The following is a 19,899-nucleotide window of genomic DNA, read 5'->3' on the forward strand; positions in this document are numbered from 1 at the left end:
CTTGTTTGAGGCCAGACTAGGCTGCATAGCAGTTTCCAGGCCAGCCTGGGATGTGTGGTGAGACCCTGTCTCAAAAGACATCAGCACTTCTGTTTCAGTTAATTTCCAGTCCCTTTGTTGAGATCACTTTGGTCTTAGTTAGGGTTTCTATTGCTTCAACGAAACACCCTGACCAAAATGCAAGTTGGGTAAGAAAGGGTTTATTTGGCTTACACTTCAGAATTGTTCATCACTGAAGGAAGTCAGGACAGGAACTCAAACCAGGCAGGATTCTGGAGGCAGGAGCTGATGCAGAGGCCATGAAGGGGTGCTGCTTACTGGCTTGTTCCCCAAGGCTTTCTCAGCCCACTTTCTTACGGAAACCAGGACCACCAGCTGGGGGATGGCACCACCCACCATGGGCTGCGCCCTCCCCCATTGATCACTAAATAAGAAAATGCCTTACAGCTGGATCTTATAGAGGCATTTCCTCAACTGAGGCTCCTTCCTCTCTGATGACTCCAGCTTGTGTCAAGTTGGCACACAAACACAGCCAGGACAACTATCTACTAGAATTTAATACAGCTAAGCATGTTTTTTTTTTTTTTTTTTTTTTTTTTTTTTTTTTTTTTTTTTTTCTGGCTTCAAACTTCCAGTGATCTCCCTGCATCATCTACCTGAGTTCGGAGATGGCTAGTGACTCGAAGTGTGCCATGGGAAGTCTTAATGTGTAGGAAATGCTACACAGCAAGCATGTGTTCCTAAGTCCTTATTTTATCTTAAATAGTAAGGGTGCTTTTGAAAAATAATAATCACAAGTCTATTTTGATAATATAGACTTGTTTTTAATATAGGGTCTTACTATGTAGCCTTGGCTAGTCTGGAACCTACTATATAGGCTGGCCTTGAACTCACAGAGATCTGCCTGCCTTTGCTTCCTGAGTGATGGGATTAAAGGCATGGGCCACCATGCCCAGCCCAAATATAGATTTTTTTTTTTTTTTGAAAAGTAACTGAATGTTTGACTTACAAATGTCCATTTTTAAAGCTGGGCATTGGCAGTACACACCTTAAATCCCAGGACTCAGGAGACAGAGGCAGGTGCATCTCTGAGTTCTAGGCCAGCCTGGTCTACAGAGTGAGTTCCTAGGATGGCCAGCGCTACACAAAGAAACCCTGTCTTGAAAAATATAACCCCCTCAAAAATGCAAAGAATAAATACAATTAATTTGGTTTTTTCCCCTCTCACATGTATAGTTAGGGAGCTTCTGCCTTTCTGAAGCTGGAGCTGGTAGCGACTCTTTTGCTTTGAAAACAAGAGCTGATAAAAATGGAAATTACTATATCATCAATGGGTCCAAGATGTGGATCAGCAATGCTGAACACGCAGACATCTTCCTGGTTTTTGCAAATGTGGACCCCACCTCGGTAAGTTGAAAGAAAATCTTTCCTCCCTCTTCTCACCTTTTATTTTTGTTCTTTTCCTTCTTTCAGTCCCTTTTTAGGGACTTATTCTCTGAGAGTTGAATTGACCGTTTTTCCCCACTCTTATTCATTTAAAATAACCGTTGTTGACAAAATGATTAATTACACAGAGGACCACTTATTACTTCTCTCCTAATATCCTAATCTTTAATTGGGTAGAACTTCAGTTTTTCTGTGTCATAATGAAGGATTTAAATACTTATAAAATACATTTATACACTGAAGAATATTACTTTAAAAGTATTTTATTCAGATGGAAAAAATCATACAGCAAAAATGGTAAGTATGCTTAATTTTGTCTTCTGATTTAAGAATATTGAATTTAAAACATGATAGTTTCATGATCACATACTTAATTATAAAAATTGAATACCCACTGTGGTTTCTGGAAACGTACAGGTAGTAGTAAGGCACCTCTCTAGGTAACCCTGGCCATCCTAGAACTTGATATGAAGACCAGGCTAGTCTCAAACTCATGGAGATCTGCCTGCCTCAGCTTCCCAAGTGCTGAGATGTACTTAAAGGGTGAACCACCATGTCTGGCATAGATTTAGTAACTCGTGTTCTCCAATTATTCTGGTTTTGTAATGTACATATTGCAATTCAGAGTCCTTCAGTATCTATTACTAAAGTCCATGTTATTTTTCCTTTGTTTTTGTACATGTATGTATTTGTGTTTACATCTGTGAGGAAACCAGAAGTCAACCTCAGACACTGTTTCTCAAGAACTGGCCACTTTTGTTTTAAAGATTGATTTTTTTAAAATTAATTTTTAGCTATGTGTGTTTGTATTTGTCTGTGTAGGGGTATGTGCACATGAGTACAGGTGCCCATGGAGTCCAGAAGATGTCAGATCTATGGCAACTGGAATTACAGGTGGTGGTGAGCCACCCCATGTAGTGCGGGGAGCCAAACTTGAGTGCCCTGCAAGAGCAGTATGTGCTCTTAACTACTGAGTCCTCTCTCCACCCCCCACCCCCCTAGCTCTTTTTGAGGCAAGGTCACTTGGGTCCATTGGGATCTGAGCCTCACTGCTAAAGCTTGGCTGACTGGCCAGCAAGCCCCAGGATTCACCTGTCTCTGCCTCCCTAGAACAGCCGTTGCAAGCACACGCCACCGTGCTCAGCTCTTCACATGGGTCCTTAGGTCCAAACACACATCCTCATCTCTGCATAGCAGCGCTTTCCCAGCTGAGCTGCCTCTCCAGCCCTGTGACTTTCGGTTCACCTTGAACTCTCCATGTTTTTTCGTTTTCATTTTATTTTTACTCTTTTTATGTGTGTGAGTGTTTTGCCTGCATGTATCATGAACCGCATGCCTATCTGAGGCTCATGGAAGCCAGAAGAAGGAGCTGGACCCCATGAAACTAGAATTGCAGACAGTTGTGAGCCACCACGTGGGTGCTGGGAACCAAACTCTGGTACTCTGGAAGGACAATAATACTCTTAACTGATGAACCAACTCTGCAACCTGTTAGTTTTCTTATTCTGAATTCTATAAGCAAGGATCTTAAAAGCCTAAGTGATAATCACATTTTAAATCTTTTTAGGGATACAGAGGCATCACCTGCTTCTTAGTAGATCGAGATACAGAAGGTTTTCATATAGGGAAAAAGGAAAACAAGATGGGGATCAGAGCTTCTTCCACTTGCCAGTTAACATTTGAAAATGTCAAGGTAGGTATTCTAGAATACTCTAGAACATTCGTTAAGAGACTAATGAGAAATAAGCCTTACACAGGACCATAGGAAATGTACAAGAGAAATGTCAAAACAGCAAATGGTGTTAAGTGTGCACAGAAGGGTCCTTGGTGGAACTGGTCAGCAATTAGGCCCTGACCAAGGCCATTTTTCACAGGAGTTGAGGCCCAGAGTGGAAACTTTTCTGTCCAGCCTCTGACCTAGTGAGCAAATGCCAGAAGTTAGCCTCAATTATTATTGTCTTTACAACTTACACACTTCTGAAACATTTACACTTTATAAGCTTGGCACTTGTGAACCAAACATCGCTGGGAGAAGGAATTCTGAGGTCGGTACACCAGTGGCCACAAGATGGGGGTGTTGCTCAGAGAGAGCAGCATTCCACAAAACAAGATCTCCAGGATTCTGAAACTGAGCTAGATGGAGCCTGTCTTGGGGAGAGTGGGTCGCTACAGATGTTCCACTGCTCCAGGATTTTTGTGGGCACATGTGTATGGACGTACTGGGATGTCTTTACAGATGTTCCACTGCTCTGGGATTTTTGTGGGCACATGTGTATGGAGGTACTGGGATGTCTTTACAGATGTTCCACTGCTCCAGGATTTTTGTGGGCACATGTGTATGGAGATACTGGGATGTCTTTACAGATGTTCCACTGCTCCGGGATTTTTGTGGGCACATGTGTATGGAGGGACTGGGATGTCTTTACAGATGTTCCACTGCTCCGGGATTTTTGTGGGCACATGTGTATGGAGGGACTGGGATGTCTTTACAGATGTTCCACTGCTCCGGGATTTTTGTGGGCACATGTGTATGGAGGTACTGGGATGTCTTTACAGATGTCTTTGAGCCTCACTCCTTCCTTCCTCCTGCTTCCCCTCATCCCCCTCAGTTCCTCCCTGCTCTCACTCCTAACTAAAGCCAAGTGTCCTCTATTGTTCCTAGGATTAAGTATCAAGGGTATTTTTCTTTATGTATATGAATTTTGTTTTGCGTTTTCTCACACATGCCTGAAAGAGAGAGAGATAGAGTGCCTGGCCCTACGAGGCCAGAAGAGAATGTAGGAACTGGAATTATAGACAAATCCTTTGAACCACTGACCCATCTCTCCACTTCTAGTATTAATTTTTTTATATTATAAAGAAATACATAGTGTGTTTTCTTCCTTCCTCCTCTACTACTGAGCAGGAGAGTGTACACTCACACATGTGCACTCACAGAAACACACACACACTCACACATGCACACACCACAGTAGACTTTTCTAGAAATAAATTGTCTCAATGAATTGCCTTTAAAATACTTCATGTTTTTGAAGTTTCTAATAAGTTATCTCAACACTATTAACATACAAGTAAGGATTGGAGGTAAATTGTTATTCATTTATGTTATTGACAAATTATATGAGGTTCTTTTTTTCTAAACTCATTCATTACTAAGTAGATTGTGCTTAGGCTCGGGAGTATGTAATAGTGAGGAGACACAGGTGTCAGCAGGCAGTCAAACTGGAGTTTTGGGGGTTTTTTTTCTTCTTAATTGTGTTAGATTTATTTATTTCATTTTCTGTGTATTAATGTTTTGCCTGAGAGTATGTGTAGTGTACTCATGGGTGTGTAGCTCATGGGTGCCCTGTGCCTTCAGAAGTCAGAGAAGGATGTCAGATCCCCTGACACTGGAGATATGGATGGTTGTGAGCCATGATACTGAGTGCTAGGAATTGAACTCAGGCCCTTTGGAAAATCAAGTGCTCCCAACCCCTGAGCCTCGCTCGTTGAAGCTTACTTGATACTGTGATAGAGTAATAGCACACAAATTGGGGTTATACATTCATTCAATTGTGTATGTGTATTTACATGTTATGTATATTTAGAATCAAAACGAATTGTGTAAATCTAAATGTAGAAGTAAATATATATTTGTATTTTCAGGTTCCAGAATCCAGTGTTTTGGGAAAAGTTGGACATGGTTATAAGTATGCCATAGGAAGTCTTAATGAAGGTAGAATAGGAATCGCTGCACAGGTAAGTCACATCTTAGCTCCTTCATATTTTGAGCCAATTAAAATTTAAAAAAAAAAAGAAGAAGAAGAAGAATTGCAATAAGAGCGGTATCTGGAAGCTTATGACCACAAGGTGGCACCCTGCCCTTGAGGGAAGAAAAGGAATGGGTGCAGCTTATTTCTCTCGAATTCCACTTTGGTCAATTATGTAAGTGTCCACCAGAACAAACAATGGATCAGTGACAGCTGTTCTCTGCTTTGAGAACATTACAATACTATCTATGACCGAGACCAGTAACTCCCAAGTATATGACATATTAAATGTGGCATTATTTTTCAGTTAACTTTTTAAAACCTGAAATTCATTCTTTTAGACATTTTTAAAATTAAGAACAACCATCCTGTGATATAAGGATACATATTCCATTATGTGAGGATCCATGTATATGTATGTATGTATGGCAACACCATAACCCCTTCGTCCTACCAGATTCAGGGGTTGTGACTACTGGTTTTGTTCAGTGACCGTTTTCAGGGCCATCTGTGTGAGCACTGGGTTGGGGCTGTGCACTGGAGTCCGGTGGAGTCAGCGGTGGGAACACAACTGAAGACAATGACTTACCCCCCCAGAAACTGTCAGTAGCAGGTAGTTCAACAGTGAGAGTTGGGGTCCCCAAGCCCTTCCTGGACTCATCCATAGTCAAATACGTATTTGTTTTTGATCACTCACTATGATTACTAACTTACAGCTTTTAGATTTTTGATAAAAATTACATCTGTTAGCTGTTGAAATAGTTAAATGTTGAATTATTATTACTCCACATTTTTTTCTTTTTTCTTTTTTTGGTTTTTCGAGACAGGGTTTCCCTGTGTAGGTTTGCGCCTTTTCTGGATCTCGCTCAGTAGACCAGGCTGGCCTCGAATTCACAAAGATCTGCCTGCCTCTGCCTCCCGAGTACTGAGATTAAAGGTGTGCGCCACCACCACCCAGCTAATATCTTTTTTTTTTTTCAAGACAGGGTTTCTCAGTGTAGTTTTATGCCTTTCCTAGAACTCACTTTGTAGACCAGGCTGGCCTCGAACTCTGGCTCTGCTTTTTTGGTTTTTCAAGACAGGCTTTCTCTGTGTAGTTTTGGTGCCTGCCCTGGATCTTACTCAGTAGACCAGGCTAGCTTCGAATTCACAGAGATCCACCTGGCTCTGCCTCCCGAGTGCTGGGATTAAAGGTGTGCCACCCGGCCAAAATATTTATTTATTTGCCTATTTTATTTTATGTTTATGAGTGCTTTATTTTCACCCATACCAGAATCAGATCCCATTACAGATGGTTGTGAGCCACCACGTGGTTGCTGGGAATTGAACCATCTCTCCAGCCCTTTTCTGCTGTTCATAACTTCATTAACAAACTGGGTTTTTTTGCGTGGGGTTGCTGAAGATTGACTCCAGGAACCCAAATGTGCTAACCATCTGTTCTACCTCTGAGCAATACCCTCACCCTAACAGACTATTGTTAGACCAATATTCAACTTCGGTTTCTAACAAAGCTAGAAAGAGCATTGGCAAACCCATGCTTTTAAAGGTTTTCTTGTTGTATAACTCCATCAGAAGCAGCATTAAAGCTCTAGTGTGAGACCTCATGGTTCCTAGACATATACATAATATAGATGTTCTGACCATGAAGGCCATGACATGGGCTTTATTCCAATTACTCTTCAATATCTCATAACCCAGTGAAATGTTAAAAGCAGGTATGTAGTGTCTCAGTGGTTACTTGTAGAGGAAAAGGTACATGTCACAGTGAACCAGAGTCACAGTTCCTCAAAACCTTGGAGTGGTAGAGAATTTATTTCTTTACTATTTAAAATGGAAACATTTTGCCAAGATAGAAATGCATCTTTTCACTCACAGTTGATAATTTCAGTGGTATTGGCACATGCTTGTGATCCCAGTTCTCACAAGGCTTGACGCAGAAGGATTGAGGGCTTGAGAATAGACATGGCAAGTTCAAGGACAGCCTGGGTACATAGTAAACCTATCCAAAAAACAAAATCAGGGGCTAGAGGGAATAACTCAGTCAAGAACGCTGTCTGCTCTTCCGGAGAACCCAGGTTCAATTCCCAGCACGAGTGGTAACTCACAGCCAGCTGTAACTCCAGTCCCAGAGATCCAGTGATCTCTTCTGGCATCTGAAGGCCCTGCATGCACATGTGGTGCAGACATACATGCAGGCAAACACACCCATACACATTAAAAAAATGATGAAAAAAATATTTAAAGACCGAAATCAATCTTCACATCAATAGAGACATGCTGGAAGATGATATCATCTCTAACCACAAAAAACTTGCTACGGCATTTTAATTTGGGAATTGTGGGGCATTGCCCCCTTAATTTTAGATATGATCTTCTCTTCTCCAGAGAATACTAAATAAAGGCTAAAAGAAAATGTGAATGAACACTAATGAAATATTGATGTTTGTGAGCAGTTCCCCCCAAAGCTTTAACTATTGATTTTTTTTTCTTTTTTAAAAACCTACATAGTTTGACATAATTAGATAGTGATTTACTAGCTGCCTTATGTTGAAGTTTAGAAACCATTTTTAAGCTCGGATCGTTCAATAGATATGGAAATTGGTTAGCAATGAGACAGTTCAGCTAAAACTGTTACCCCGTCCTGACTTGTTCCTCAAGCGTGTAAATTAATGTTTTCGCAGGATTCTTTTCCTTGGCTGTCTGAACCCCAGTTAAGTCACCCAACGAGCTTTTGAAAATGCTGATGCTCTGGCCATACCCCCTCACCTCCTCTCCGCCCCCTGATGGGGGGAGAGTGCTTGTCCACACCCTGGGTTTTCCCTCTCTGGACTTAAGAAAGCAAAGCCAAACAAAGAGAAGTAGCTTCCCACGCGTGGCTCTGAGGACTGGAGGAACAGTCTGCAGTCTGGAGTCTTGGGTCAGCCTGGTCTAAGCTCCTAGGGCTCGCTTTAGGCCTGGAGAGGACTAAAGCCTAGTGGAGAGGACTTGGGAGCAGTTTCCTGGTTCTATCAGCATAGCTCTGTGCTAGAATTAGTACACTCACTCCTCCGTGTATGAAATCAGCCCACATTGTCTCCAGATGGTCAGATACAAGGGGTAAAGGTATGCAGTGAATACCGAACACTCTGACTTTTCAACTCTTCATTCTTCTTCCTTCATGAATGCTTCAGCCTCCCTTGAGAAGAATTGCAACTTGGGTAACTAAAGGCATAAACTTGAAACAAAATACATTTTAATCTTATGTTTTTTTTCCTCTCTCTCTTTTTTTAACAGATGCTAGGACTGGCCCAAGGATGTTTTGACTACACCATTCCATACATTAAAGAAAGGATACAGTTTGGCAAACGAATATTTGATTTTCAGGTGTATATAATGAAACTCTGTTGTCTTGGGCTTTCCCCCTTCCTGTGCTGAAAGCCATGGAGAGTCCCGCAAGGATGTTTAATGGGGGAGGATTAATGGGCATGTGGCCACCTTAATCTTTTCTGAGGGCAGAGCCATAGTCCTTGAGGCAGCTGTTGTGTGCTCAGGACGCTGTGGTGGGCCCTAGAGAGCTGTCTCCTCACCACCTCAGAAGTCTGCCATCTCCTGAGTTCACACCCTGGCTGCCCGGTACAGGTTCCTATGACTTTGTCTGAATGCCTAGCACTAGAAATGTTTCAGGCTTCAGATGTTTTCAGAGTTTGGGACATTTTTGTGGATATGGTAAGACATCCTGGGGATGTGAGATAAATCGAAACAAAATTCATTTATATTCCATACATGCCTCATATGTAGCACTGAGGTAATTTTATACAATGCTTTTAATAATTTTATATATGAAACAAAATAACCTGGGTTGAACTTTCTACTTGTGGCACCATCTTGATACTCAAAAAGTTTAGATTTTGGATTTCAGGTTTTCAGATTAGGACTGCTTACCCTGTACTGGCCACAGCTCCTACCTACCATTATCCCCATCCTTCATAAGAGAAACTGGGACACATAGAAAATGGGTTTCCAAAGTTGTGCAGCTGGTATGATGCTCTGTGGTGGCTTCTAGTCCAGTTTCCATTTCAGTAGAGCAGCACACTGTCTCAGGATAGACATAGATGATGGATTCCCGATGGCAGCCAGAAGGGCCAACAGTGAGACAGGTTAAAGGGGGCTTTGATTTTCCCTGTTAGCTTGGAATCAGTGTGTGTGTGTGTGTGTGTGTGTGTGTGTGTGTGTGTGTGTGTGTGTGTGTGTGTGTGTGTGTGTGTCTGGTAAACTACTGAGTATAACCATGGTAGCATTTTTAGAAACTGTTGGGATGTATGATTTTTTTTAAGGCAGAAATTCAATATTCAAAATTTGATCTCTGGGACAGTGGTGGCACACGCCTTTAATCCCAGCACTTGGGAGACAGAGGCAGGCAGATCTCTGAGTTTGAAGCTGGCCTGGTCTACATAGTAAGTTCCAGGACAGCCGGGACTATGTAGAAAGACCCTGCCTCAAAAGCGTTAATTTGATCATTAACTATACGAAGCTTTAATGAGAGTCGGTAGGGTAATCCCTGCCTATCCTCTCTATCCTCTCACCAAGGACTGGTTTTCCACCTGGGTGTGTCTCTGGCATCCTTGGCATCTCTAGGCTCCAGAGCTTTAAGGGTAGGCCTGTCACCTCATCCTTCTCTCCTCACTTGATTATTCAGCATAGATTTGAGCATGTCTTCCATGCAGTGCCTGTGTCTACAGTGCTCTCAGGGGACCCACGTCTAGCTGTCATGTGGGGGTTTTTGTGTGTAGGGGAGTGTTTTTTCAAGGCAGGAGGCATACCTTTGTTACTTTTCTGCCTCCCATGGTACCTCATGTGGTCATTGAATAAACAACACCTTGGTGACTAAGTTTATTGACCCAAATGTATTTTGCAAAAATGATTATAATCTCCGAATTCGACATAAAAAGCCATCAAAAACCTATAGAACAGTGATATCCACATAAAACAGGAAAATTGACTGATAGGCAAAGACAGAAAGGCCAGCAGCAGACAGGCGTGTATGCAGACTGATATATGATAGAGGCAGCCTCGTAGGCCACAAAGTGAGACTACTCTCTCCATGTGGAAAAAAAATGAAATTATCTTTGCTTCTTACAGCAAAGAGAGTTCAGATACATCAAAGAAATTATGTAAAAAAAAAACTAGTTTAAATTTTGAGAAAGAAGTAGGAGACTATGTTTATGACATTAAGATAGGAAGGGATTTTATAAGTGAGACATAAAAAAGACTAGTCGTAAATGAAAAGAATTAGTAAATTTTCCAAGCACAGTGGCACACACTCATAGTACTAGCATGGTATGGCTAAGGCAGGAAGAGTGCCATGAGTTCGGGACCAGCCTTGGGTACACAGCAAGTCGGAAGCCAGCCAGCAGTCAGGATATATGCCAAAACATTATCTCAAAAAAAGAAAGGAAGGCAGGGAGGGAGGGAGGAAGGCAGGCAGGCAAGCTGAGAATTTGATTACCAAATAAATTTTTCTCAAAAAAAAAAAAATGTCCTAGTGGTCTGACAGTGGCCTTGGGTGTAGCTTGATGGTAGAGTGCCTGCCTAGCTTGTAGCAAAAGGCCCTGAGTTCAATGCCCACAGCACAGAAAGAGGTGGCATAAGCAGAAAGATGTCATAGCAGGGAGATACTCTTTGCGTAGGTTTGCAGGCGTCCCATTTGTCATGATACTTCACAACTTACATATCTATGATAGGTTTTGTGCATATCAAAACAGTGTGGATATCAAATATCACAGAAGAGAATCTATTAGATATTTATAAGCCATCCCCCCTCCCCCCCACCCCAGTTTTCACTCTTCATTTAGGAAAGGCTTTTCATTAATGGGAATATTAAGTAATTGCTTTAATTGAGAATGTCTTAATCTTCATCACATATTACTGAAGATATTTAATTGACTATTCTTGTTAGACTCAAACCATGAGGACAAGGAATTCTGGCTAAGGTGTTCAATGTTGTGCCTCCCATTGCTCAACACAGAACCAGCATACAGTAAATGCTTGAACGGCTAGATAGGCTGGGTATGAAAATCATTCCAGTCGTCATAAACATTGAAGCTATATTTCTAGAAAATTGGGTCTTTGGGGTTTGTTTCTGTTTTTGTTTTATTTTGTTTTAAGACAAAGCCTCCATGTATAGCCCAGGCTGAATGTGATCTTGCAGCAACCTCTCTTATTTCTCATTCCCAAGTACTAGGGTTACAAGTATGTCCCTTCATGGCCCAACCAAGCTTAGTGGACTGTTGATCACTACCACAGCTGACGTTCATTTTCTCACTAAGTCATTCTGGTCATTGCCAGGCACTTAGTGGCACCTCGTTGCCGAATAAAATTTCAGGGTGATAGTAACTTTTAAATAATGCTTTTAAAAGTTATTCTTTAAAAATAGAATATATGGGAGCTGGGGACATGGCTTAATTGGTAAAAGACTTGCGGGGCAAGCTTGGAAACCTGAGCTCAGATAGAAGCCGAGCGAGGCTGACATGGAAGTGCTGGGGTCGGGCGTCACATCCCAGAGGCTCACTAGCCCGCAGCTGGAAGGATGCACACCAGGTTCAGTGAGATCCCTGTCTCAAAAAATAGTAAAGAGCATTAGAGGAAGACAATAGCATCCTCTGACTCCACACAAGCACACATGGGCAAATGCACATGTGTGCGTGCACAAACACATACACACTAAAGTTAAAGATTTTTAAAGTAGAGCAACTGCTATTCTCATTTATTTGTTTGTTTGTTTGTTTGTTTTCTGAGACAGGGTTTCCTTGTAATCCTGACTGTGGTGGTAATCTAATTGTATTGAAATATTATTTTGATTTGTACTGAAATATTAATTTGATTGTATGTTAATAAATAAAGTTGTCTGGGGGTCAGAGCTATTAGAGCCATAGCAAGAGTGTGGCGGTGGTGGCACACGCCTTTAATCCCATAGATATCTGTGTGTTCAGGGTCAGAGCTATTAGAGCCATAGCAAGAGTGTGGCGGTGGCGGCACACGCCTTTAATCCCATAAGATCTCTGTGTGTTCAGGGATACAGCCAGCATTGGAGACATATGCCTTTAAGACCTAGGGGGCTGTACATTCAGACAGTGACGAGGCAGTCATGTGTTTGGGTTTACAACCAATGAGAAGGCAGAACAACATACTTTAAAAATACGAACCGACAGGAAGTAGGTCTCTTTTCGCGAAGCTGGGACAGCAGGAGGAAGGGTGAGATTTTAGCTCTGAGCTCTGACTTCTCGGCTTTCTCTTTTACATTGTTTCTGTGTTTCTTATTTAATAAGACGGTTGGTTACATCTACACCTGACTGTCCTAGAACTGTAGACCAGGCTGGCCTTGAGCTTACAGAGATCTACCTGTCTCTGCCTCCTGAGTGCTGGGATTAAAGGTGTGTGCCACTACCACTGGGCACAACTTGAACTTCTTGGACATGGGAATAGACTCTCATCAATAAAATTAGTTGAAGGAAGAAAATTGGTGCTTCCAATATTCTTTCTTTACTTTACAGCTAACAACTTAATGTGTTGAGACCATGTTCAAAAATCAAAATTTTCCTAATTCAATCAGGCAAAGAGTATTTGAGAATTTTGTTCTATTGGGACTTAGTGTAAGCTCAATTTTTATTATAGACAGTTAAAAGTAATTATTAAATGTGGGAGTCAAGGTTTTTAAAACCTAACTTTATGATGACATTATTTAAAATCGTAGCAAACAGTGAAGGATTACATGAGTTTTGAAATTTTTCAAAAAAGATTCAATAATACCTGCAGTGTATTATTTAACTTCAGATGGCAGATTTAAGGTATTTGAAAGGAATGGGTTGGATTTCTTTGGGGTGTATTTTGAGTCCGTGAGCATTGTGTATCTTACTTGCAGTTAGAGGTAAGCCCCGTTTTGCAAACTGTCATTTTCTAACATGAGTCTGGATGTCACAGGGGCTCCAACACCAAGTGGCCCAGGTGGCCACCCAGCTGGAAGCCGCACGGTTACTAACGTACAACGCTGCCAGGCTCCTGGAAGCCGGAAAGCCATTTATTAAAGAAGCATCTATGGCCAAGTATTATACCTCAGAGGTAAACTAGAAGGAGTTAGTCAGTCTCCTTTTATTTTTTTTTAATACATGAGATTATTAGTCTTTCACTTGGGAATATTGATTGAGCTTAGATTATCCTCCAAGGAGGAAAATGTTCTCTTTCTACTTCCTGCAGTAGAAATGGGAAATGGTAAAGCTGCTATGGAAAGATGTATTACTTCTGTGGGTCTCAGTGTTTTCATGAATGGCCAGTTCAGGTTGAAACACACCACCCCAAGTACACAGAGGCCTCCTCAGAGTGATGGCCTCAGGTCCATGGTTTCAGCTGGGGTAAAGTGGATGCCATGGGAGATGTGTTCTTGACAGGATCATATGAGATTTAAAGCACCAACAAAAGATGATCTACATTTGTAATACCTTCTACTCAGACAGACCCATTCTCTGTGTACACACATGGAACTACAGCAAGAGAGTTGACCTACATCATGGGGCAGGTCTCTCCCAGTCTTGACACTGAGTCAAGATTTAGGATATCCAACCTTTGGACAGTCTCATCTCTAGATGTATTGGACCATCTTCATAGCTTTCCTGCAGTACAGACAGCCCATGGGCTCCAGGTTGGATATGTTGACAAATGCTTATTTAACCCTTACAGCTCCTAAAATGAGAGACTGCCATGGACTGGGGTCAGGGTGAGAGGGGAAAAGAAACCCGGAAGGCAAGCTGGCCTTGGAGGGGGATGAACAGTTTGACTATTTTAATGGCGTCTCAAGGATGTCCAGAGAGAGTCTAACCCCCAGAGCCTAACCCCTAGACTGACTCTTTCTCTTTCTCTTTCTCTTTCTCTTTCTCTTTCTCTTTCTCTTTCTCTTTCTCTTTCTCTTTCTCTTTCTCTTTCTCTTTCTCTTCCTCTCTCTCTCTCTCTCTCTCTCTCTCTCTCTCTCTCTCTCTCTCCCCCTCTCCCTCCCTCCCTCCCTCCCTCCCTCCCTCCCTCTCTCCCTCTCTCTCTCTCTCTCTCTCTCTCTCAATCTCTCTCTCCCCATTCCTTTCTCCCTCCCTCCTTCCATCCTCTCTCCCTTTCTCCCTCGTCCCCTTCCTTCCCTCCCCCACCCCTCTTTCTGCATTTCTCTCTCTCTCTTTCTCTGTCACCTATCTGTCCAGGATGCATCATTCCTTAACCTAACTCCTGGGTCACCCAGCTGATCTCGTGGTCCCTATTGCTGTCCCTGGCCCAATCTTGCTGTTGTTTTGATGTCCATGATGTCACTTGGAACTTTTCAGTGACTTCTCACAGTAAACAGAACAATATTCATATTAATTTCTCACAATACTATAGCAAGCAAATTCCCCAAAATTTAGTGTCCTGAAATAGGCAATTTTATCAGCTGCCATTTTGGTAAGTCGGAAGTGTAAGATGGACCTTACAGCTATCAAATGAACCTGTTACCAGAAAGGCTTTCTGGAGGCTCCAGGGAAAAAAAATGTTCCAGCTCCCAAGGGCTGCTCGCATCCCTAATTCACAGACCTTTTGTCTGTCTTCATGGCCTGGAGTGTATGTAGTACATTCAGAGCTCTCTCTTTCTCTCGGATTCCCTCTTGTTGCTGTGGTCAGATTGCCTTCAGTGACTAGTTCTCCAGCATCCTTCCTCCTTTAGAAGCACTGTTGGGATCACATGCTCCATCTCAATAATCGAGGCTAATTTTCTGATCTCCAGACCTTAACCTAGTCCCAGCTGTAAAGCCCCTCTGTTATCACGTAAGATAGCACATTTGGTTTCTAGGGGTTAGACTCTCTGTGGACGTCCTTGAGGAGCCATTGGGAAAGCCAAGCTGCTTGCCCTCCTCCAAGGCCTGCCTGCCCTTCTAGTCTCTCCTCCCCTGTCACCCTGACCCCAGTCTCTCTGGTCCCTGAAACCAATGGGCCCCTGCTCTCCCTGGAGCCCTGTACATGTGGCTCCTCAACTTGTAATACCCCTAACTGGTGGTGTGGGGCCCAGCCACACTCTTCCCTCAGCTCACCATCTAAATCACCACCGTTTTTCTGACAAGCTCTTCTGCCTTCTGCAGCTTATACATTTCTATGCCAGTTGGGTTAATGTCTGTCTCTAAATGAACACAAGGACCGAAGGGGCAGTGTCTGTCTTCTCCCGCCCTCAATAAATATTGCTAATAAATGATGCCCTGTTGGCAAGCATGTGCATATTAACAAGTCAGATTTCTTTTAAACAAAAATTCTGTGAATTAATAGGGTATTTTAGAGAGTGGGGTGGGGACGTACAAATATCTGGAGCCCTTCCACTGGTTCACAGTCAACCCGTGCTCCAGAAACTGTCCCTCGCGGGCTCATCGTGCACACGTCTGCGGGCTTCTACTCTCTAATTTACTGCTTGCCTCTGGCAGGTGGCCGGAATAACGACCAGTAAGTGCATTGAGTGGATGGGAGGAGTCGGCTACACCAAAGACTACCCTGTGGAGAAATTCTTCCGAGACGCCAAGATCGGTCAGTAGACTTTTGATGGTTGGGTTTGGTTTGTTTGCCACTGCAGGTGTTTGGGCTAGAGTAGTTGTCGATTTTGTATTACTAGTACTTAGGTAAAAGCAGTTTTAATCTCCGCAGTGTGTTTATTGACTTTCTTCACAGCTGGATTTCTTCCTTCTTCGTCCTATCAGAAAAAATGAATTTATATTTCTAAAAACATCAAAATGACTCCTAAAATGCCCCAGTAGACCTTCTAAGAAATCTGCGACGAAGTCCACTGTCTTCATTTTTCTGTTACTAAAACTGTTAGTATTTGCCGTTCCCGTAGTCTAATGCTGTTCTTTGAAGTATGGTTCTAATTTCAGAAGGCAGCTGCCTCATCATGCCTCAGTGCTCCAGTGCTCCACCAGCAGTGAGGAGACTAAATAGCAGCTCTGAGAGCTGCCAGGTCCTTAGAAGTGACTGGGTTTACACACTGGTGCTCTGAGAGCTAAGTCCTCAACTGTTCAAAGCTGACTCTGGTCCTCTACAGATCAAATGGAAAAATGTTACCTTAGTCAGAATTACTGTGGACACTGAATCCTGGTACTTAGTGCAAATGCGGGCTAATGTCTTTAGCACGCGTGTCTTACGTGGCTGTGGGTGAACTCCTAATTGTCCTTTTCTCTCCCTTTTGTTTAAGGTACAATATACGAAGGAACATCCAACATCCAGCTGAACACCATTGCAAAGCACATTGATACAGAATACTGATGCCTGGGGATCGGCTCCTCTCTGGTGTCACTGGCGTACCATCTCCAGCTGTTGTGCCTTATTGAGTGGAGCCTGCAGAGCACTGCAGGGTTCTATTGGAAGGCCCTTGTCCTGTTCTCAGACCTGGCTTTTGTTCCTCTCTCTTTCCAGTCTACTCTAAAACTAGTTTTAAGCTTCTGTACACATTTATATTTCTCATCCTAGTTTCTGAGTATACCCAAGTTTCACTGTACCACCATCTGGGAAGGTGAAAATTTTTGAAGTATTGGTATTGCTGACAGAAATAGTCACTTTATATTCCTACTAAATCTTTGTACTGTGGTATGAACCAGAGGAACATTTGTTACAGTAGGCAATTTTTATTCAATACTTTATAGATTCAGTGGTAAGTTGCTAAACAAGGTAGAAACCGATAAAATTTATTTGGAAAATCGAGAACTGCTAGTTCTAATATCAAAGAAATAGTAGAAAATAAAGATGTAACTTGTAGGTCATATAACTGACAACAACAAAAGCCCAAAATATAATTTTAACCAGCAAACGCAGCATGTTTGGCTGCTGTAATTGACCTGTATGAAAGCCGTGTTACATGATGGCTTCAGCAGGACATTTAAAAACATGGCCCTGTGTTAGTTTTCAACTATAAAGTTTAAATAAAGCCAGGCGGTGGTGATGGTGCATGCCTTTAATCCCAGCACTCAGGAGGCAGATCCTGTCAGATCTCTGTGAGTTCAAGGCCAGCCTGGTCTACAGAGAGAGATCCAGAACAGGCACCAAAACTACACAGAGAAACCCTGTCTCAAAACAAACAAACAAACAAACAAAAAGTTTAAATAATTTGGCTTAATCATCTGAAAACATTCAGATATAATATTCATTAGATCATGCACTATTTTTCAGTAATATGATTTATTTCTGTGTCTTAATTATTTTTCCCCTCAAACTTGGTTATTGGACTTTATCCTAAATAGTAATTAATTGAGAAATTCAATTTTGGTTTTAGTGATTCTCAAGAGAAATATTTTACCCCCATAAGGAAATAATATCACAATCTCATAAGGAATAGAGAGCAGGAGGAGACTAGATAGTCTGAAAAGACACATTCAGTATATGTAGTCATTTATATAGTATATTAAGTAATTTTATATTTATGAAGACAAAGATCTATATTTTACAATGCAAATGACAACTAGGCAAAGCCTAATCAGATATCCAGCTGGTGAAGCCATTGATCAGTGTTAGGAACTTTTAGTCCGGAGACCCTCTAGCTGCAGATCCTCAGTCTTTGGAGAAAGAAGCAGACACTAGACAAGTGACTTTCACATTTCCTGAGGAATCATAAGTTAGATGTGGAAAATGCTCCAAGGCTCATGCAGTTGCTGAAAATAACCATTACTGCTAAACAGAAAGTATTTTAGTGCTTTTGCAGAAGGATAATGTTTATTAAGAAAACGACATTTTCTAAGTAATTTTGCTTTGCAAAGTCATGTTTATTGAGCTAAATTAATTTCCACAATGCAAATCATAGTTAAATATGCAAGGTTGTGTAAATACAGTTGAGATAGGAATTCCATTAAAACAGTAAGAAGAAACAGGACAAATTTAGACCTTGAATCCAAAGAGATAAAGTCTACTTGACTTTCAAATGGGAAAAGATGAAAGCCCCTTATCCAGTCTTTCAGAACAGAAAGATGGATAGGTCTGATAAGAAAAGCAAGGGATGGATACAGTGCCCTAACGGGGCTCACACCTCTTTCATTTCTGTGCTTGTGTGAAAGAGGTAGACTTGCAGATAATGCAATAGAAGTCAATATGAGCAAACAGAGTTCTGCCTTCTCCAGAATGAGAAACACATGGAAGTGTGATAAATACCATGTTCTAACTCATAGCACCAGAAACACTCAGTTACATATCTGGACTTTGAATGTGTTCAAAGAGGACTCATTTTGTATATATATTTTGGGCATGTTCACAAAGAAGAGTTAATATGCATTAGTAATTAGCATAATTAATATACAAACTTGCCTTCTTCTGTTAGTGAGTTCTTGTATTGTTTCACCAAAGAGGATGTTTGGGGTCTACTCATATTTTTTCCATTCTGGTTTTTCTTCTGATTTCTGTGACTTTGTAACCTGTCATGAAACTATGTACTTTGAGTTTGTATCTTACCTAAAGCTGTTTGTGAATTTGAGGACTGAGATGACATGGGGCACAGGCACAGGCGATAAAGAACTGACCTGGGCTTTACAGGTGGAGCTGGTTGCCGAGTTTGCCTTGTTAGAAGTTTCACTTTATCACATGAGAATCAGCTAAGGGATCAGTGCCAAGAACTTGATGATTGTGCAAGTTTAAGCCTAGAAAGACTCTAGACAACCATAAAGGTAGCTCTGTCGATTTAGAAGTGAAGAACTCTTAATCAAGGTTGCTTTCTCAGATAATCCATCCACGGACAAAGACAAGAATTCAGATAGACTGACTCAAATTTAGTGTTCTTCCCATTACCAAACACAGTCATTGCTCAACAGATCTTGGATTTTGTCCTTGTTTTATTTTGTTGTTGATTTATTTCAAGTTTAACTGATAAAGAATGAACATGTCAGTAGTGTTGTGATTGATCAGTCACTTGCCAAAGGCTCTTGACCTGTAGCAATGATGTCTGATCTGAAGAAGGCTGTGTGAAATCCTTTGGCATCACTGTTATACTGGTTTTTAAAGAAATACCCTGCAAAGTATTTGTGCTGACCTGTCATAAAGTAAAAGTTCCATTTTAACAGTATGTATCAGATTATGCTCATTGTTACAGAATCAGTGTTCTATGGGGAATGAAAAGATAAAGCACTAAATTAACTGAAGAATCTCGCTGCTAGAATAAAGTACAGTTGTCATACATACACATGAAGAATGAATGTAGTCTTCCTGAAAGGCAGACATAATGCCTCTGTCCACCATGCCATGCCATTAGTTCTCTTCTCAGGTAAGCCAGTTTTGTTTGTTTTCAAAGAAGACCAAGTTTAAATTTATGGTGCTAAAAAAAATTTTCCCCCCAGAGGACTTTTTTTTTTCATGGTAACTCTCCAGTAGAAAGGCCACTGCTTTTGAGCACATCCTCCCAACCCAGATGTTGTCCAGCGGATGTGTATGCCTGTGTGTTAAAGAAGGACTTTTCTAAATTTATATTACTTCACTTTTTACTCAGGGATCCACCACAGTACAGAATCATAGGAGATTTCAGCTTGTGTGTTCCTTATTCCTACATCAGTTTTGAAATCTAGACATTGGTAAATTTTTTTCACTCAGAAATGTGTTTTTGTGGTTGCTACATCGAAGGTATGGTTTCTGAGCTACCATTACAAAGATAAATTGTCCCTTATTTAAACGTGTACCCATCTCAGTGCCCCTTTTCTGTTTTCATTAATGT

The 19,899-nt window shown here is 41.5% G+C and overlaps 1 protein-coding gene across 2 annotated transcripts in view; it reads left to right on the top strand.

Annotated features, from left to right (window-relative positions):
- Acadsb (acyl-CoA dehydrogenase short/branched chain) overlaps nucleotides 1-19,257 on the top strand; it is a 42,441-nt gene extending 23,184 nt beyond the window's left edge. For both annotated transcript variants that reach the window (XM_006976963.4, XM_076553864.1), the window contains exons 5-11: nucleotides 1,237-1,407; nucleotides 3,014-3,139; nucleotides 5,092-5,184; nucleotides 8,469-8,558; nucleotides 13,152-13,289; nucleotides 15,650-15,749; nucleotides 16,411-19,257. In XM_006976963.4, coding sequence (XP_006977025.1) covers nucleotides 1,237-1,407; nucleotides 3,014-3,139; nucleotides 5,092-5,184; nucleotides 8,469-8,558; nucleotides 13,152-13,289; nucleotides 15,650-15,749; nucleotides 16,411-16,481 — 789 coding nt within the window. In that variant the 3' untranslated portion in view covers nucleotides 16,482-19,257. The remainder of the gene's footprint in view (nucleotides 1-1,236; nucleotides 1,408-3,013; nucleotides 3,140-5,091; nucleotides 5,185-8,468; nucleotides 8,559-13,151; nucleotides 13,290-15,649; nucleotides 15,750-16,410) is intronic.
- The last annotated feature ends 642 nt before the right edge of the window (nucleotides 19,258-19,899 follow it).

This window comes from Peromyscus maniculatus, chromosome 1, assembly GCF_049852395.1.
Source record: "Peromyscus maniculatus bairdii isolate BWxNUB_F1_BW_parent chromosome 1, HU_Pman_BW_mat_3.1, whole genome shotgun sequence".
Classification (NCBI taxonomy): Eukaryota; Metazoa; Chordata; class Mammalia; order Rodentia; family Cricetidae; genus Peromyscus; species Peromyscus maniculatus.